Below are 20765 nucleotides of genomic sequence, written 5' to 3'. Positions count from 1 at the left end.
GTGCCCAGGAAATGAGATTGCCATTCATTATTTGCCTTTTTTTCCTGACCAAGTGGAGTTATTGCAACTTTTATGCAATAACTACAGTATATTGAAGATACGTCTTTAGTAGCATTTATTACACTGTGTATGTTTGTTGATTTACACACCTAAATTTCTCATGAGTTTGTAAGTTTTTTAGAAGGAGAATCTGTGCCACTATCTTTATATTCAGCATCTGGTCTGTATTATATACTCAGCACTATTTCTTGAACAACTGGAGACAATTGGGAGCTTTCAATGGTCATTTGGACCCATTGAGAAGAGTTTCAGAAATGGAAACCAGACAGATGGTTTGAGTATGTTGAGGAGTGAATGGAAAATTTTTACCAATTTTTATTATTTCTGTTGCCTGAGAATAGATCACCTACCCAGTTGACTGGGGCCAAGGCCCTGGTATTACTGAGTGCCTTTTGAACAACGAATGAAACAATGTTGCAAGAGAACAGTGACCAGAGCAGATTCACTCTTACGCATGTACTCACAGGCTAGCTGACAGTAGGCTGTGGTTTTTGTCATGCTTGACAGCTTGTGGGACTTTCCTTATAAAATAGAGCTGAGGTGTTGGAGCCCTTTGCCTCACCCAAGTCTGTGTTCTGCATTGGCATAGATAAAGAGTTGCTTATATTTGCATAGCAGAACATCTTGCTATTTCTTAAAAAAAAAAAAGAGCCTTAATCTTGTAGATTACATGCTTTGTGTATGGATGGTAACTGTAAAGAGAACCAGCCTTTTCTTTGAGCAACAGGGGGTTGGATGTTGCATAGATAAATCCCTTAAGAAATGAATAAGACTGGAGTATTTCTTTTGAGGAGTGGAGTAGGTGGAGAAAAGCAGCTTTGCCTGAGGTCAAAGGGCTGTTAGACCTTATTAATGCAAATTGTTAGAACTATTTAAACTATATCATATTCATCTCGAGTCCTTTGAAAATTATTTTAAGTCTCAGTGGACTTTGGTTCATCCATATGTATTAACTAACTCCTCTAAGAGATTTTCTTCTGAGAATATTGGTACTTGCGGACGACTGTATTGTTTTTAAGGATTTACAATTGAATCGTAATTCAAATCCTGGATCATTATTTTGGTTGCTGGCAGCATTTTCACATTTCCTGTAAAACAGTGTTTGTACTTATGTTACATTGGATTGCTCGGTGATTGTTAGCAGTCATGTGAGACATGACTATGCTTGCAGAATTCTTTCTCCTGCAGTACTCAGCTAAAAGGCAGGTGGCATTGACGGTCCCACTATGGCATAAAACTAAAACAAACAAACAAATAAATAAATAAAACTGACAGCAAAAACACCTGAAACCATATGGGCAGCAAGGCATCTCAGCTTTTGTTACACCTTCTGTCACTTTCTTTCCTCGGTCATTTTCCTCTGTCTTCCGGTTTCATTCTTTCTCTCATGGAGATAGTTTGGCACATGCAAGATTTTACACTTCAGCTGATTTAAGCACAAAAAGGAAGCAGTGACCTGCTATTTTGTTATTCTCTCTGTAGAGTGTTGGAATGACTTAACATTTAAGCCTATATAAAAAGAAAACAGAATGTGGGTTCTTTAAACCAGTTCTAATTTATTACATCCTTGTGTTTTCCCATTTACTGATGAAGCTAAGAGTAGGGTGGAGCACAGAGAAAGGAGTTTTCTCTGCAGCGTGCCTTTCCCCTTTCCATGTTTGGTTACCACAGAAATGACCTTGCTGGGGAAGGGAAAGTATTTTCCCAGCCTTCTATCTCAAGGTATGTCTGGCATTTCCCAGCTTTCTCTCTGCATGGTCCTACACTTGACCCTTCATGTGCCTAAGGAGGGGGGCGGTGCAGAGGAGACAGGGTAGCACCTGGGCTCCCCACCATAGCACCTCCACTGTCCCCTTTTTTGCTAGCATGATTCTTGTTTTCATTATGTCTTTCTCCTGTTCCCCACTGTATTGAACAGATGCTTAGAATTTGGTGCTAACCAAATCTAGCTCCCGGAGTTGTAGTGCTGTGTCCAGATGTCTAGCAGTATCACTTTCACCCCCATGTCTGATTATATTGATAGGATGGAATTGAGCTGTAGCACTTGCTGTTCTGTGCTAGGCATTGGGGATGTAAAAAGGAATCCTATGTGGTCCCTGTGTTGAAAGGGCGTATAACCTAGTGGGGTGGAGGTGGGGAGACACTGGAACCGATAACTGCATGACGGGCGTGTGGGTAGCATGGTGCATGAGCATTCAGTAGGGAGCAGTGCATTGCACTTGTAGGAGCCGGGAGAGGTACCTTTGAAGATGATGACATTTAAATTGGCTCTTGACTGACGAGCGAGGGTGTGCCCGTTGGTTACGAAAAATTTTGAAGCAAGAAAAGCTGTGTGTGCTTTGTCACGAATGAGCAAGAGACAAGTGAGAATATCATCGTAGCTGAAGGATAGAGTCACCCACTGTGGGGTGTGGGGAGACGAGGATAGAGGAGTCAGGATCTAGAAAACTTGCCTCTTTCTTAGGCCACTGAGATTCATTAGGATGGGTAAGAGATGATCAGCTTTGTTTTCGTTTTTTTTTTTAAGCTAGCTGGGAAGCAGTGTGGATCCTGGATGACGGGTGGGAATGAGGAAGAGGGAAGTGGCAGAGAGACTCGCTGGGTGGCTGCTTTAGCTCTATATTAGCCAGAGCTAAAATTAGATGAGGGTTTCAAACAAAACAGTGGCCTTGAGTTCTTTCTTCATGTTAGGATTCTTTTCACTTTTTAAAAATCAAATCTAAGTTATTTTGGGTGCTTCTTGGTTTTTAAAAATTTTGTTTCATGTTATGAGGTGCCAAACAGGACATTGTGGTCTGTTTCTCAGTCGACTGTGTAATGGTTCTGCCGCATGTTCTCTGAGCAGCTCTTATTCCTCCCAGGCATCCAGAGATGCTTGTAGTCAAACAGCACACTCTGACTCCTATCTGCTAGATTGTGCGTTGAAGGCACTATTTATGTCTATCCTATTCACTATAGTATGCCTAGCGCCTAGCGTAATGCCTGATGAATAGTAGATGATCAATAAATATTTACTGAGAGAATGAAAGGATGAATTTGGGGTACCGGGAGGCCAAAAACATTTCCAGTGATCTGAAAGAGTATACAGTAAAATAACAACCAAAGTTAAATCATGTAGAAGAGTTACACTGTAGTGTTCTAGTGCCTGTTTAACAAGGTGCAAATTCATGGCCCCACCTGTTGTTTAGACCTTTATTTATGCAAAGCAACTGGCAATTAGCAGCTGCTTCTTACAGTGTTATGGAGATAAAGGGTTCTTGTATAACCAGTGTTCTACTTGAAATCTGAGAAAAAAGCAGTAACAGTTTAAATAGAAAATTTCTTTGCACAGAAATACAGTCTATGGTTCCTGTAGACTTACAGAATTTGTACATGGATGTACTTAATGACATTTCCTAATTCTTTTTTACACTTAGGTTTGGTCCCTGGGAACATTTTAGTGGAGCTTCCTGATTCCAAAGCAGTCGTTTCCAGTGGTTTCAAACATGAGGATTCCTTTTAAACTTGCACCACCAGCCCCAACATAATAAATACTATTTATGTCCTTGGTAATCATTGCCTGAGAGAACACCTGGTGCTAATTCAATAATAGTTCAGTAATGCTTCCCAACCCCCCTCCCAATTTTTTATTATGCAAAATTTAAAGCATACAGCAAAGGTGAAAAAAACAGCACAATGTTTACTTCTATACCATCACCTAGATCCAAGAATTATTAACATTTTCTATAATTGATATATCCACCTACATTTTATTTGCTGAACTGTTTGAAAGTAAGTCATAGACTTAACACTTCAGCTTGCATTTCGTTCAAGTAAGAACATGTTCCTACATAACCATAAAAGTTTTCCACATCTAAGAAAATGAACAGTACTTTCCTAAAATTGTCTAATATCTAGCATATACACATATTTGTAATTATTTCCAAATATCTTTTGTAGCTCCTGCCCCATCCTCCCCAAGTGCAGGATTCAGTCAAGGGCTGTGTGTTAACATTTGGTTTTATGTTTCATTAAGTCTGTTTTAATCTAGAACCAGCCCTTCAGATCTCCCCATTTCTCCTGCAACACTTGACTCTTTTGAAAAGATCAGGACAGTTGTCTTGCAGACCATCCTACACTCTAGATTTATTTGATTCTTTCTGCATAGTTGCTTTTTTAGAAGGAACTATTGATGAAGGAAGCTATTCCCTTTGGAAGAATGTCAGTTAATAAACACAGAAGGAATGATAGAAGTAGTAAATCAGTGTTCTGCCACTTCCTATGAAATGATTATTTAAGGCAAAGATGCTAACACTCAAAGGTTTCCAGGAACAGGATATTTATGCAATGCCAAAGTATTACCCAACAGAATACTTGCTAATTGAAGTGGGGAAAACATGACCTTTACGATGGAGAGATTTGGGGTCTGGGGACCAAGTGGTTAAACTTAGCATCACTAACAGTGCAATGACCCAATAGTACCTGCCTATGAGGTGCTGTAGTTAAGAGGTGCATGCCACCATCTATGAAGTATTCTTGCCTCAAATGCTTAATTAAACCTATTCAAGCCTTCAGATCTAACTTTCAGTTTGCAGGAAATATAGGGTAGAGAAACAAATGACACCATGAGGAAATAATCAGACCCATCTAGTAATGCTTTTAAATGCATTTGCATTTTGTTAATCACGGTCACATTTACCTTCATTTGAAAAGCAGTGGTCCATATATACTTGAGACAGGTTTTTTCAGCGGGAAGACAGAGCTTGGACCATGAGATGCATGGACCCCTTGTAGTAACTGCTGCTCTTGGGGAATCAAAGAGCACAGTAGATTGTAGTTTCTTTGACAAGGTCATGTTGCAGCTTATGTGTTTTCTTAATAAATACAGAAATTTAGCTCACAGACATGTCAGTCTGCCACCTTTTAGAAACACTGAATTCACTTAGTGAAGTGTAAAGATGAAGGATGGAAAATTGATTATACCCCAAGCACTTAACTTTCAGGAGTTTATGTGTTTTGCAGTAGAGGTGTTTGGAAAGAACTGGAAAATTGGCACTATTTTATTTGGTGCCAGCTTATGATTAATTTAGTTTCTGGTTTTGCTATTCCTAAAGCTGGGCTTCCAGAAATACTCTAAGGTTAAGTTGTTTCATCAAGGCAGTGTATTTATTAAGTGGTCAACTTGTTTCAACTCTAATTTATTATTGATCTTTCAGGCCCACAGCAGCAGAACTTTTAAAATGCAAATTCTTCCAGAAAGCCAAGGTAACATGCTTAAAAACCCAAGTAAATCTGCTATTTTGAAATCACTATGAATTTCTATGTGTCGTATTTGATGTTAAACTGGTGGGATTATTTATTTTGCAGAACAGAGAGTACCTGATTGAGAAGCTGCTGACAAGGACACCAGACATAGCCCAAAGAGCCAAAAAGGTAAGCGCCATCAGCTCTCATGACCCTGTAGGAGTCAGTCCCCACTCAGGGAAATGAAACCCACAGAAAAATAGAAAAAAGATTTCCAAGATTTCCACACAGTCAAGATATGCTATTTAGAGGTTATCTAGTTAGTGACCACTCAGATAACTGCATTTGCCTTTTGGTTATCTCAGCTTGTTGTTATGCTTTTGGGTGTGAAAACAATGTGAAACTCAAATGGTTTCATTTTTCCATTTATCAGCTGTGCTTAAAGAAGGTTAGGGAGGAGGGGATATGATGAGGTTTAAATAGTGGAGAGGTAAAACATCCTTGAATGTCTTTCCTTTGGGTTTTGCAGAAGAGGAATGGGCACTTTTTAAACAGTTCGAAACGATGAAAATGAAAAACAAAACTGGCTTTTTTTTTTTTTTTTTTGAGACAGAGTCTTACTCTTTTGCCCGGGCTAGAGTGAGTGCCATGGCGTCAGCCTAGCTCACAGCAACCTCACACTCCTGGGCTCAAGCGATCCTTCTGCCTCAGCCTCCCAAGTAGCTGGGACTACAGGCGAGCACCACCATGCCCGGCTAATTTTTTGTATATATTTTTAGTTGTCTGATTAATTTCTTTCTATTTTTAGTAGAGACGGGGTCTCGCTCTTGCTCAGGCTGGTCTTGAACTCCTGAGCTCAAACAATCCGCCTGCCTCGGCCTCCCAGAGTGCTAGGATTACAGGCGTGAGCCACCGTGCCCGGCCTCAAAACTGGCTTTTAATGGTTGTTTGAATATCTGTAAGATATAATTATGTCTTCATAAAATACCTATGTTCCCTTTTGTAGTCTACCTTATGTTAACTAACTTATGTTAATGATTACCTGAAAAATTTTCCATTGTAGTTGTTAGATTTTTAAAAATGGCATGCATGAGTAAATGTATTTATATATGTATTTATCTAGAGTTTTATTTATTTGTAGTTATGGATTTCATTATGCTAGGAAACCTAACAAAATTTAACCTCTGGTTTGGTTTAGTTTTAAAATTATATTAGTTTTAAAATTAGTTTTAAAATTATATTGGTTTTAAAATTATATTAGATATTTATAGTTAAAAATAATACAGTCACAGATTTAGAAAGAGAGGTTCTTTTTTCCCCCGTTTTGATAGTTATAGAGAAAGCCAATATGAATCTGAGTTGTCTATGCTGTAAATAAAATTGGCAAAGAAATGTGCTTTAGAGATCGCATCTCATCATGCCTAGGTGACTGAATGTTAACTTCCAGACGTAGCCTTTTCTAAAATAGTCTATAAAAAATGCATTTAGCTGATGCTTTAGAATTGTTTTAAACAGATTTTAAAGTAGTCTTCAAGAAATGACCCACTCTGGGTCGGTATCCGAGCGCCTTTCCTGGAGCAGCAGAATTCTGTGGGGTGAACTGGATTCTGGGCTGGGAGTGGAGAGGGTTGGTGTGCTGACGGTGCCACATCTCTGAGGGAACAGTGAAAGTGGGGCAGCACAGAGAAGCTAAAGCTGCAATTTAAGGCAACAGATTAGAAAGTGGAAGTGCCACCAGTCTCCTGTCCCCAGACTGAAGGGAGAATCCTGGAGGATTCGTGGGGGTGCTGGAGTCTAGCAGGGGGTCTTGTGATCGGGTATCTGAATTGTCAGCCACAGTTGAAAAAAAGCTGTTTGAAAATCAGTGGCTTGTGTAGTACGTGTCCACGAAGGACTTTTTTTTCTTTTCGGTTTACACTTTTTTTGCTGGAAGTGTCACCTGATCTCATCCTGTCACCTGTTCCCCAAGAGGTGTTTTCCAGGCTGCTTTCTCTCTGGAACTTTGGCCTCTCACTGCAGCTCCTTGTTACGTGGCCGCCAGCCTCTCCATCGCAGTGACTCCAAATAACTTGCCCTCCCTCCCCAGCCTAACCTTCCTGCGTGCTCTATTTCTTTCTGAGCCCCCAGCCTCCGAGCACCAGGATTATATGTGAGACCTCCTCCCCCACTTGTCTTCCCTTCTAACCCCCGGCCACGGCCTCTCCACGTTTCCCTCTGCAATTTCGCTGTCTTTAACTGTTCTCCCTCCATCCCTCCTTTGTAGTCTTTCTTAGATGCTACTACAAGGTTAACGTTCTGATTGTGTCACTTAATTGCTCAAAAGTTGTTTCCAAAATTAAACAAAAACAACCACAAGAACAAACAAATGAAAAAACGGTTCCTGTTTAATAAAGGTCAAGCTCTTGAATTTATGGCACCATTTCAACTTCTAGCCTTATATTTTAACCCCGGCCAGACCGAACCACCTGTATTTTCCCACTGTTCAGCCCATACTTTCCTTTGGGACTTCCATCAATTTGAGAAAATGAAGAATCTCTTCAGGCTGTAACTTTCTTTCCTTTTTTTGGGGTAAAAATTTATTTATGACATATTAGTGTGCCGTGCATTCTAAACCCAATTTTGTATGTGTCTTAAACAATTGAAAGATGTGATTTTTCAACCATGTCTTCTGCCATTTACTTGCTCCTTGATTTTATGCATAAACCTCAGGGCTTGTTTCATCATCCGTCCCTTCAAATGGAAGGTGGCTGCACAGCTCAGAGTCATATAGCAGAGTAAAGGGAGAATATAAATTAGTTCTTTAAGCATCTTATAGAAAAAAGGGTGGCCTATTGTAACACCATCCTGGTTCTTGAGCTTCATAAAGTTGGCTGTTTTCCTGTCATAATCCTCATTTTAAAGTGCACTTGGGTTATCAGCTATGCTCCACCCCTCGCCTGTAGGTTCTTCGGCAGGTACACTGTTGAGGACAACAGCCATCATGGTGCGTACCTTATTCATATTAAGTGCCCACAAATATTCGCTGACTGAATCATCACATGTGCTTGTGTGTACCATGAAAAAACTATTTGAAACTCTGTTTTTCACTCACTTAAACCCCCAAAATTCTTGGCATACACTTGTTCCAAGGATTCCTGTTAATAGTGGGCCTCCTTCCTCCCTCCCTCCCTCCGACGTGTAATATTGGTTAAGCAACCATGACCTTCCTTATTGGAAGCTTTTCATGCAGGCTTGGGCACCAGGAAGTTAATGTTATTGTAATCACCATGTGCAATAAAAACTCTTACTGTAGGATGTCCGGACGTCTTTGCTTGTCTTAGGTTCTTACAGCGTTTAAGTTACTTTTGTTTAAAAGTTGGTTTAGGGGAGTCTTTAATGTTATTTGTCCTGGGTCTTCTCCTTACTGAGATCTCTTCAGCTACTTACTTTTCTGTTCACTGTGGTGCCTCCTAATTGATTTTGCTCTAGTTTCCATGGTGTAGATTTGTTCTTCAGAGGCTACTGTTGCTGTAGGTCCTATGGTTTTTGTCTTCTCAGTTTGTTGTTTTTCCGCATAGAAACAGTCAGTCCACTGATACGCTAGTGTTTAAACAACACCTGGGCCTGTTGGCAAAGCTCTTGGACATTTAGGCAACCACATTGATTTGAAATTTGCTGTCATAAACAACATTCTCTTCTCCTCCCTTTTGGTAATAAAAATCAAGAGATATTTTTAATATACATTTTTAACATTTAACATGAGTAATTTTCATATTTAAAAGAGAGAGAACGTCTGGTATAGTGGCTGCTCCTAGAAAGCCCCTTGGAGCCCACCAGTGCTGTCCTTTGGCAAGAGAGAGCCAGAGGCCTGTCATACTTGTGTTTGGCCAGAATGTGACGCATTGGTTGGGTGCCACATAATTCCATGAGGGTAGGCGGTTTTGTCTTCATCCGGATTGATTTCTCTAAATCACACACACACAAATATAAAATGGGAACAGATCAGTGCGGTTTCTCTAGTCATTTAGTATGTAGAATGATTTTTTTGTGTGTGGTTGATAATTGCAGAAATTAAGGATATTTGTTTTCTTCCTGGAGGCAGAGCATTTGGTCTATTCTGGGTTCTTTTGTTGACAGATAGTGTTGTTTAGGGAACATGTTGATTTTCTTTGGCTCTAATTTTTCTGTCTGTGAAATGGAAATTCTGCCTGACCCCCGGCATGTGGTGAAGGATAATGAGAGATTGGATGTTCCTGGACACCAGGATGCTCTATGTATTCTAAATGAGAACATGCTACGAATGACTGATGAGAACAGAGTGTAAGTACATCTAATATAATGTTTCAACTTTTCACCATCTTGTGCATGAGAATAAAAGGTTTCACGGCCATCACTGCCTCTCATGGGACTCTCTTGGGGCCTGTCTCCAACTGTCTTTTTGGGTTGAAAGCTCAGCCACGTGGTGTTTCCATCATTTACTCTGCCGGATTCGCTAGGTGCGGAAGGGAGTCAGTCGTTCTGTTAAAATTGAATGCAGATGCTTAGGGCTGTGCGCGTCTCCTGTAGGAACTTTGAATCCTCAGAGTTAGCCGATGTCTCAGTTTTATGTTAGTGATATGAACCTTGAGTCGCCACAGTCACACATTTAAGCTTTCTGTGGCTTTCTAAGTCCCACATATGGCAGCACAGAGAGCAAGGGACTAAAGCTATACAGATGTCTAAATGCTGGCTGCTGAGCCGGAAAGCATGTTGGCCAGAGAAGGGATGAGGCAGAAAAATGTAATGCATAGTTCTTCTTATTGTGGTTGCCTTTGTTTTTATCAGAAGTACAATTACTGGAAGATTTTTGCTTGAATGTTCTTAATCATGAAATCGAGAAGGTGGAAATGGTTAGTTGCTGTCAGAAGGAGGAAAAGGGTGTCTTATCACTGCCATCTTTGGGTGGAACCACTGGGAATTGGAAACACTGAGACATTATTTGTGGGTCCCAGAACTTCTTATATTAGGCTGTAAGACTGATTTCATGTTAAGGCTGCAAGGTTCCTGGCTCCATCTGATCCTCCCTGGTGCTTAGGAAACACTGGGTAAGATGACAGTGCACGTTTATTTGATACTTACTGTGTGCTGATAACTTGTCTTGTTTGTTTTTACTTTTTATTTTGGAATAATTTCAGACTTACAAAAAGTTAGAAAAACAGTATAAAGGATTTCTGTATATATTTTCTCTCTTACTCTTTATTTTAAAACATTTTGGGGTAAGTTTCAGACATAATGCCCTTTACCTCTAAATATATGTCAGTGTGTATTTTCTGAAAACAAGGATGCTCTCATACATAACAACAGTACAATTTTCAAAATCGAAATTAACACTGATATAATACTAACATTTAATTTTGAGATCTTACTCAAATTTTGCTAATTTTGCCAATTTTCTCATTAATGTCATTTATCTGGTCCATGATCCAATCCAGGATTATTTAGTTGTTATATCTCTTTTAGTCCCCCTTAATCTAGAACAGTCTTTCTTTTTCTTACACAACTGTGACACTTTCGGAGCGTACAGGCCAGTTATTTTGTAGAATGTCCCTCAGTTCAGATTCGTCTGGTGTTTCTTTATGGTTAGATTCTGTTTATGCACTTTTTGGCAAGCATACTCAGAAGTGATGCTGTGTTTTTTCGGTGTATCATATTAAGAGTACCACATGATATTGATTTCTTCCTTTAGTGGTGACGTTCACTTTGATCACATGCTTTTGGTGACGTTCACTTTGATCACATGCTTAAGGTAGTACCTGCCAATTTCTTTGTTGTAAACACAAGTGTTATTTCTTAACAGGAGGGATTCATTAACATTACATGCATTCATTACATTAAACTTTAAAAGGTAAAGGGAATGTATTTACCATATTGGATGATTAATCTTATTTTGAGGAAATATTTATGCTTTATGTCATTATGGCTGTGCAGTCATAGGTTATTAATGACAGGATTTTCCTATGATTTATAACCAATCTTGTGTACAAAGAACAATTTACTGGCAGATTTAGGCAGGAAGCAGAGGTGGTGCTGCTCCATATCTGGTCTGGAATCAGCAACAGCTAGATCTATACCCTTTAGGGTGAGCTGAAGCTGGCAATACTTACATTATGTTGCCCTGAGGATAAGAGGTGATCCATGCAGGGTGTCTGGCACTGTGTCAGACACATAATGGGTGCTCAGTCAACAGTGGCATTGTGATTATCACGTAAACAGGGAGAATGGTTATTGTGGCTGCAGAAGACTGGACATTTTGGAAGTACACAGTGAAATCAGGAGAGAGCAAAGAGTCCTGTATGTGGGGTGGGGGGAGGCTGGGTAGTGAAGATTATTTATTGTTGCCACTTTGGATGGAATGGAGAAAAAGGCCCATAGAAGCCTGCAGAAAGAAGGAAGAGGATTACAATAGTTATTTCATTGCTCTTGCCTGGTCACCTATTTTCATGCTTTGTTTTCTGGTTCATCAAGGTGTTGCCAGCAATGGGCAAGAACCAGAGCTTTCTCTCACTGCAGCACACCGTCCCTGCCCTGAGAAGGGTGGTGTGTGTGTTTGCGAAGAGCCTGAGAGTAGCAGTAGTAAGAATTAAATGCACATACAGCTGGCATTCTTTTACAGCTTTCACATCACTTTCAGATATGCTTCCTTGTTTGTTCCAAACAACTGAGCTTGAAGACAGGCAGAGCAGGTGCTACGATCACACTTTATAGATGATGGTGTGAGAGGTGAAAAGGACCTGCCCAAGGTCACACGGTTAATAAGAGGCAGGAGTGAACTCCCATTCTTATTTCTGGTTCTGTGTTCTTTCCACTAAATTACACCTCAGAAGAAAGAAGAGAAGGGAGAGGACAGGAAGGAAATAAAGAGGGTAGGCAGAGTTAGATGGCATACACAGGGAAAGGGGGGCACACTGGTCACTCTCAGAGTGGGTAGTCCACCATTTAACACGCATGATGGGGGTGTCCATGTAGTCGTGGACGTTAGGGCATGGCGTAGCATCATCGTAGGAACCTGGGAAGTATGCCCTTCTGCCAGGGGTGGAGGGAATGAGGTGATAAGGCTTTGCAGATGCTGATGGGGAGAGAGAAGGCTAGTGAGAGTTTGGTAGGTGTCATTGATGGGTGTTAAATACCTGTCAGAAGCTCAGCTTCTCATTCATGAAATGGCCAAGGTAATAATACCTACCTGTGTTTGCGATTATTAACACATACGATGTGTGGTTGGGACAAAATAATAAATGGCACAGATTATTATCACCATTATAGTGAACTTTATTTTTATAAGCACATATATTGCTTTTATTATTACAGTTTTATTATTGTAATGTCATTAGTGTTTTTGTAACTTTTATGATTGTTGCTGCTGTAACAGCTGCTACCATTATAATCTCCGCTACCAGTAGTGGGCACTGAGGTGCAGATGGTACATAGTTCAGGCAGTGAAACTTGCCTCTCAGTGGGGAGCAGATGAGCATCACAAGACATGCAAAAATCAAAGAGTAGTAGAGAATAAATGCTTTAGGATATGGGCATAACGTATGTGCTGGTAAGGGAAAGGTCATGGAGTTGGATTGGGGACATTGGGAGGGGCTAGAGAGAGAAAAATAATACTTGTTGTATATCTTCATGCAATATGCTGGCTGGGTACTTGGTTCACATTTATCTCAATAACTGCAGCCTTACAACAGTCAGTGAAGTTATGACTATAAGATATGTTGGATAAGATAGTCCAGATGATAAGGTATGTTAAGATTATAAAAGATGTAAATATTTTGAAATATGAGCAGAAAAGAGAAACCAAATATTAAAAGTTAGTTAAGCCATCCTTAAAGGGTTACAGGATCTTAAAATTGAGAAGGACCATAAATATCTCCTGGTTCACCATGCTTTACTTTGCAGACCTGAAGATTGAGGCCTTGGCCACGGCCAGCCACATCGTCATATAGTAGCAGAGTCCGAAGCCACCTTCCCAGTTTGCTGCCATTTATCTCTTCTTTTAGTCAATAAGAAGGAAAATTGCACCGAGTTTCCGCAGAATTGCTTTTTACCTCTCCTGGAATGCTATAATTAATTTATAAGATATCAAAGGTGATACACTATCAAGAAACCAGAGAAGAAATAGGGTGATTTCAAATGCTTGAAGGATGGATTTTAGTTTTGGTCCAAGTTTGCCCAGTAGAGGGCAGCAATGGGTTTCAGGTCTGTGCGGGTGTGGAAAGCTCACGGAGCAGAAGTTTGCCTTTGTGGAAGGTCCCAGACTTGGAGTAGGGGGATCACAGGTATGTCAGGTCCCTGCTGGGCCATGAACACCAGGCACCGTAGTTGGTCAGTTGGGGTGTTGTTTCACTGGGCAGGGGACTGACGTGTGATGCTTTAAATGCTTTTTATAATTACCACTTTTATTTGAAACTACATTTTCTGTTAAGAAATCAAAATAATCTAATATTTGTGTTTTACATAATTCATGTCAAAAACAAAATCTCAATTTCGAAGATGGGATTGGACAGCTTCCACTATTATTTTGTGGTCAGTGCCGGGTGGTGGCAGGCTATTTTCGGTAAACCTTTTGGTTTCTGCAGTTCTCGTTAGAGCTGAGTGAAGAGGGAGGCAAGAGGGAGTTCAAGTGTGTGGTAATAACTATGGAGAAGTGAACTGACCTCCACAATTACCACGTGTTACGGATTTAATATAAAATACTCCCGATGATTTGGGGGCCTGAGCATGCGTGTCCTCTTACTGCTTTGTGTTTGTTTCTCCGTCCTGCTGTTTCACAACAACCGCACATATTGGCAATAAATCTCATTGAGGAGCTCTCGTGCTCCTAGGGAGGAGGACGGTGTGGGTGAGGACGTTATTTTTCCTGTTTTAGAGCTGAGAGAACAGGCCAGAGAGTTTAAAGTTATTGATTTTACAGGGACTGTCCCTGGGACGGGTGTCCCCAGAGTGTAAGCTCACTGATGTTTTCATTAATTTTTAATGTTAAATGCTTTGTTTTTCAGTCAGTTTAGAAGGTAGGGTTCGTTTGGTTAGAAACGTGCTTTGGTCACTAGGGGGTGCCATCGGCATAGTTCATTTACCCAGAGTCTGTGGCCAGGAATCGCTTTCTAGTCTGCAAAACCCTTTGCAGCTGTAGAATTCTTTTTGCACTATGCCTGCTGTCAGGAGCGTGACTGGTGTTTGTGCTGGGGCTGAATTAGGCAGAAGGGAGGGTAGAGGAAAGAGCAAGGGGGAAGAGCATCACAGAGAATTACTTTCGACTGGTGAATTGAGTTAAAATAAGAAAAAAAAAAGCATATATTCTGGGACAAGGGCCCATTTCTAGTTGCATTTGGGAGCCGAAAGATCCACTCTGGAAATTGTGGCTTGATGTTCCCCATTTAGGGACAGTGCCTATATTTTTAGACTGAGATATCTTTTAAAGACTATAAGCTTTGTAGACTTTTACAGATCTTGGAGGTTCACTTTCGGAGATTTAGAAATAAGGTCATGTATTCTGAAAGTATCGTAGGAGACAGTTTTTACAACTTTAGTCTGTAGAAAACTGATTATTTTCTGTTATTGGAAATGAATAGGCAGAGTCAGTGGCCTCATTTCACATCCACTTAGATTTTTGAGGTCTGTATATCCACATGCATTATGTGCTTCATTTTTGCCTTTGGGAAATTTGCTAACTTTTCCTGAAAGCTTGTGTGTGTGAGCTAACTTTTCTGGAACTTAATTGGCATGGGTGTGCTGAGAGAAGTCCCTGACTGCCTGCTCATCCCCCACCTGTTCACCCCGTGCTCCCTGAGCATCCTGGTGGCCCAGCAGGGGCTGACTGCCCTTAAGGCATCTGGCCTTTCTGCAGCCTCCCAGCCCCTCTAACCTGAGCACACAATTTCTTCGGAGAGTAGATAAACCACAGAGAATACAAAGGAATTTGACTGGAGTTGCAGAAAAACTTGTGTAAAATGTTAACAGCAGATGCGTTTTTGATCTTGTCAAAACTAATATGATTGCACCTCCTTCTCCTTGATTTCAAACTCTTCCATGGCTTCTTGTCAATTGTGGGATAAGATAAAGTTCCTGCCACGTCACTTGGAGGGTGGGGACCACCCAAGGCGTCCCATGGTCTGTGTCTCCAGCCTTTCCTTTGGCCACTTGCCACCTCAGCCTGTGACACACCTTTACCAAATTCCTGATTCTACTTTTCTACCAGTGCACTCCTGAAACGCCCCCATGGGATTTCCGTGAAGGTTCCTGTACCGGTCCCTCTCTTTACAACACCTTTCCCTGAACTTGTGTCTTTCCAGGCCTAGCCCCTCTTCTGTGACTCTTTCTCATCCCATCCACCCTGCCCCCCACACAGTTCATCCGTCTGTTGCCTGTACGACTTCTGTACCTTGAGCGTGGTTCCTTTACTGCACTTAGGGTCATTTACTGTTTACTTCCGTGCGCTTTTGCTTTCTCTATGGGACTGTGAACTCTCTGGGAGCAGGAATGGTGTCATATTATTCCCTGTGTCCCTGGTACCCAGCTCAGTATCCTGGTCCATTAGCAAATACTAGGTATGTTTTGAATTGAAGTTCAGCAAGCAAGATTGTGAAGTCAAGATGATAGCTGTTGTGGGAGTTGATGTGAGAGCACGAGGAGAGGGAAAGCACATCTACTTCTAGTTTTAAAAGAGAACAGTTAAGATGTTTTTGAGCTGATGCCATATTCTTGTATTTCAAGTGTAGGACTCAGGGTTTTGCTGACCCGAGGTTTAAAATCCTTTGTTAGCACCAACTTGCTGAGAGGCAATTAACTCCCTTCACCTTTGCCACCTTATCATAAAGTAGAATGGGGAGATTTTATTGTCTAATAATTGTGAATTGTGCACTTTGGATGACCTGACGGCGAAAGTTGAGTCCCTGCACTCAGCATATGTTCTCTGTTGTCCTTTTCTTCTCCCAGGCAGGATGCACGTACATTTTACTATTACCTGAAGCCACATTTAACTAGGAACGTCTTCCAAAACTAGTTTTACATTAGTTGTTAGTACGTTCTAGTTCTGGATTACCTGTTACTTATCCCTTAATTTAGGGGAAATAATTTAAACTTTTTGCATCATGATCCTATAAATCTTTAAAATGAGTATGACATTTTGGAGAAAGGAAGGCGAAGGAGACAAAGCAATGGAACTTTGTGCATCATGTGGAAAGGAAGAAGCCCCTCATCAGGAGGAGGAAGGCAAAGGTCTTGCCCCTCCTCCTCCCCGGCCCCTTGTGTTGTGGTTATTCAGTTGCAGGGAATGGGGTGAGAGCAGCAGGGGGTGGGAGGGTCTGCTTGTTTTAGAATAATTAAATTTGATTGGCTTAACAAAGATTCAGGACTATATTGTCTATTTTAAAAGCCCAGAAATACCACTTTTTCCGATACATTTTTTTTTTAAACTTTGAAATTCAGTAGTTTTAAAACAAATTAAAAGTCAAGCGACCTGGTTCAGGTTGCACTTTGATTTAGGATTTTCTAAGCTTCCCATTGAATCAATTCCAACAAATTCAAATGCTGATTTAGAAGAATATCTAATGACTTTTCATTTTCTTTTTCTCACATATAGACATACACAAAGTAAAGGAGCCCTTGTACAACTTACAGAGTAATAAAAGAGCTAAGAAATGAAAACTGCAGCCTTAAGTTTAAGCCAAATTTAAAAGGCCAGTTGAAGTTGTTTTGGCTGAGGGGTGGGGCTCTCTTCGTGACGTTGTGGAAAGCTGTAGGAGCCAGATGAAGGAGAGAGGAAAGGCCCAGGAGTAGCTCTTGGTCAGGAAGCTGGGACCACAAAAGTCTGTGCTCAAAGGTTAAGACCAAGCTTCAGCTCTTGAGGCAGACTCCAGCTAGCCCTGGCTCTACCGCTTGCTCATGGAGTAACCTCGAGTGGCAGTTGAACCCCCCTGTGCCTTGTCTGTGACATGCAGACTCTTCAGTGGCTTCTCATTCTTTGAAGGTGTAACTAGAATCCTAAAATGGGCCTCCAGTGCTTGGCATGGTCTGGTGCCTTCCTCGCTGTGAAGCCTCGTCTTGCACGGTCCACGCTGAGTTCTCCCTCCATGTGTCGGTTTGCCCACTGCTCTCATACGTGCTGCTGCTCCCTCTGTTTGGAAGTGTCAGCACTTTCCATCCTCAGCAAACCTCAATTTCAGTTTGAGGAGTTGTTTCTGCAGAAAATAAAATTGGAATCACGTTGTATTTATTGCTCTGCAGCTTCCTTGCATTTTCATTTAAGATATCTATGGGTATCTTTCTGTGTCAATAAACATAGATTTGCATAATCATTTTTAATGGCTGCATAATATTCTACTACAAGAGTGACTATAATAATTTTTTCTTGATGGACATTTAAATTGTTTCTAATTTTTTTTGTTAACCACACTGGGATGAACATTATTATACGTGTACATGCGTTATTGCACAAATGTTACCTATTTTGTTAGACTGTATTCCTAGGAACAGAATTGCTTGGTCAAAGAATATAGGGCTTATAATTATTGATGCCTATTGCCTTCCTGATGCTTAAAATGGGAGGTATTGTATTTCAATTCCCAGCCTGGGTCTCAGGTCCCTTATCTGTAGAATAATTACTTGTATTACTTAGATACACAAACTAATGTATACACGAACTAAAATACTAATGTATTATGTAGATACACAAACACACACATTCACATACATATACATATGTTTAGTTCAGTGCCTAGCATGTGGTATTTAATATTCTTATTTATTTCTGGCATTGAAATGTTATTTGTGTACATTTATTTTATTCCATTTTTTCCTAGATCTGCAGTTAGCTGTTTTTTAGGGAGAATTCCAGATTTTCTGACAGTTTTGCAACCTTGAGACTTTCAGTAAGTTAAGGGGAGATGAGAATGTACCAGGTACTTCAAGCTGATCGATATAGAGTCTATTATGTAGGTCCCAGCTTGGAGTCCTGAACTCTTGGAGCCATTAAAGGTCGTTAGGAGACAGCCATCGGTAGTGAAAAGTATGGGGAGCCCTGTTGTTCAGCCTGTCCTTGGACACAGAATTATTTTCGGTGTGGGGCCTGGGCTGAGTGTGCAGTGTTAGGAGGCGTTTTTGCCCATTACTCTGTCACTGTAATCTCTTCTGTCCAGAACAAACAAATGATAAACCAGCTGCCGGCCTGAAAGTAATGACCAAGCCATTTTCATCATCCCTTGGCTCGTGGCTGTAGAGTGCTCATTATGGAGGGCCGATGTCAGCCATTCGTGCTGTGCCAGGTGTTGGTCATGACCAGCTTCTACAGTCAAAGATAGCACCAAGGATACAGTTTCGATGCGAATTTTTCCTCTCGTATTTGCTTTTGTTCTATGCTAGTGTCCTGGTTCAGATCCCTTATGATCTTAACTACTCATAACTTTTGGAGTTGGAAACCCCATTTTACCTGAATCATTGCATAGGATGTTTTAAAAAAAGTATGTCTAATCTTGAGATTACATCCTGCCTGCACCGTGGCCGATTGATTCGTTTGTTTTTATTTGTTTGCATGTTTTTGTTTTGTTTAGAGACGTGGTCTCTCTCTGTCACCCAGGCTAGAGTGCAGAGGCATGATCACAGCTCACTGTAACCCTGAACTCCTGGGCTCAAGCAATCCTGCCTCAGCCTCCTGGGTAGCTGGGATTATAGGTATGAGCCACCATGCTTGGCCGCCTTGGCTGGTTTGAACCTTGGGCAAGTCACACAGCTTCCAAGAGCCTTGATTTCCTCACCTTCCCAGCCTCCAAGGGTTTTTGTGAAATTGAAATGCAACAGTTTGTACCAAATGCTTATGCAGCGTCTGGATCGTACCAGGGATTCCGTAAATGCCTTCTTGGTGTCTCCTCTCTTTCCTCATTGTGCATTAGGGAACATTTTGAAAGGAGGGAATTGTGTATTATACAAGTGAACATAAGGAAGTATTTAAATGTCACATGAGGATTGTCTTTGATTTTCGTAAGGAAATTGTTGGCTGAGGTTAGTGAATTTCATCCTGCTCTTTCGTTCTTCCTTCCTGTCTCTGTAGAGCACAATAACCCAGCAGCTACAACCTTGTTCTTTAGATAAAATTGTTCTTGCTCTTTGGCCAACATATACAGTCTTATTGGTTTCCTTAAGGACTCTGAATTACTGACATTTACTCAGGACTCTATTATTTATTTCTGTTTTAATAAGATTTCTGATTTCTTCATTTACTAATGAATTTTTAAGTTGTAATTAGAAAGGTTCCCTGTTTAGTGCATTTTTAAAAATTATAATGAATTGTCTGTTAGAACAAAGTAAAAGTTTTCAATAATAAGTGACATCTAAATCAGCCCCTTTCCCACTAAAGTTTCCTGTGATGTGTTATTTCTATGGGGTCCCTCCTGCTTTTCTCTTATTTACCTCCTCAAGAGGTACCCAGCTGTCCCCCTTTCCTTACTGAAACTTAACGACTGCTTCAGTGGTTCTGAAACTTACTGTGCAAATACACGGGCCACGTAACCAGAGGTTCACATTCTGTAGGTCTGGGGACGTGACTCAGCACTCTGCATTTTTAACAGGCCAGGTGATGGTGGTACAGGTGATTGAGACAGAACAGAGGGTCTGGGAAGAAGGCATATTGCTAAACTCACTTTACGAAAATACCGTTCGATAGTCCTGCTTTATGATCACATAACTGTAACTAAAATGCCCACATTTCATCTGCCACTCTCCTCACTTTGCCTACCGACCTTTGGACAATGCTGTTCCCACCTCTCTGCCATTTACAGTTGTCCCTTTTCACTCCGGATGCTGCTGCAGCGGCCCCTCCTGGTTGTGTGTAACGTCAGTCTCATTCGGCAGTGCTCCGCCAGTTGCTAGCTGGGTTACACCACGTGAAACAGAGCCACCGTACCCTTACCATGGCTTCTTTTGACGTTGTTTAATAGATCTTACATTCACCATTAGAGTGGGCATATCTGTCTCCAGAGCACACTGAGTGGCATTATTAATGTGGGCACTCATTTTTGTCATCTACATAGTGCTCCTTTCTTTGATGCATCCTATAGGAAGGTGTGTGGCAATCTAACGTGTTGAGGAGGCAAGATGGATGCATGAGCCTTTGGCATACCCTAGTGTGGGGTTGGGAGACGAAGTGGTATGGAGAGTTTCTGTTTGGACAATGGAGAGAGGGTTGTTGGGAAACAGTTTGAAGCTCATTTTATAGGAGAGTTTCTAATAGTGGAAACTGGCCAAACGTTAAATAGACTGAAATAAAAATTATAAAGGATTTCTAGAATTGGAAGGTACCCTATCTTTCTTCTCAACCAGAGCTTCCCACCTGGTGGCCAGAGCACGCTGATGGACTGGGAGTGGGGACAGGTGAGCCCTGACATTAGTCCCCTCACTCCCCAGGGCAGCTGGCAGGGCCGAGACGGCCGAGGCTCTGGGGCCAGGTGCTGTGAATCACTTCATCGGTTGATCTTAGT

General features: G+C 41.1%; 1 protein-coding gene across 1 annotated transcript in view; it reads left to right on the top strand.

Annotated features, from left to right (window-relative positions):
* The window catches only part of STK39 (serine threonine kinase 39), a 267743-nt gene that overhangs the window by 104525 nt on the left and 142453 nt on the right, over positions 1 to 20765 (top strand). Inside the window, exons 9-10 of the mRNA XM_012650804.1 lie at positions 5256 to 5304; positions 5407 to 5472. Of these exons, the coding sequence (XP_012506258.1) occupies positions 5256 to 5304; positions 5407 to 5472 (115 nt within the window). The remainder of the gene's footprint in view (positions 1 to 5255; positions 5305 to 5406; positions 5473 to 20765) is intronic.

Source organism: Propithecus coquereli, unplaced genomic scaffold (genome assembly GCF_000956105.1).
Source record: "Propithecus coquereli isolate 6110/MARCELLA unplaced genomic scaffold, Pcoq_1.0 Scaffold34, whole genome shotgun sequence".
Taxonomy (NCBI): Eukaryota; Metazoa; Chordata; class Mammalia; order Primates; family Indriidae; genus Propithecus; species Propithecus coquereli.
The sequence above is the reverse complement of the archived record's forward strand: the minus strand, read 5'-3'. Positions and strand labels throughout refer to the sequence as shown.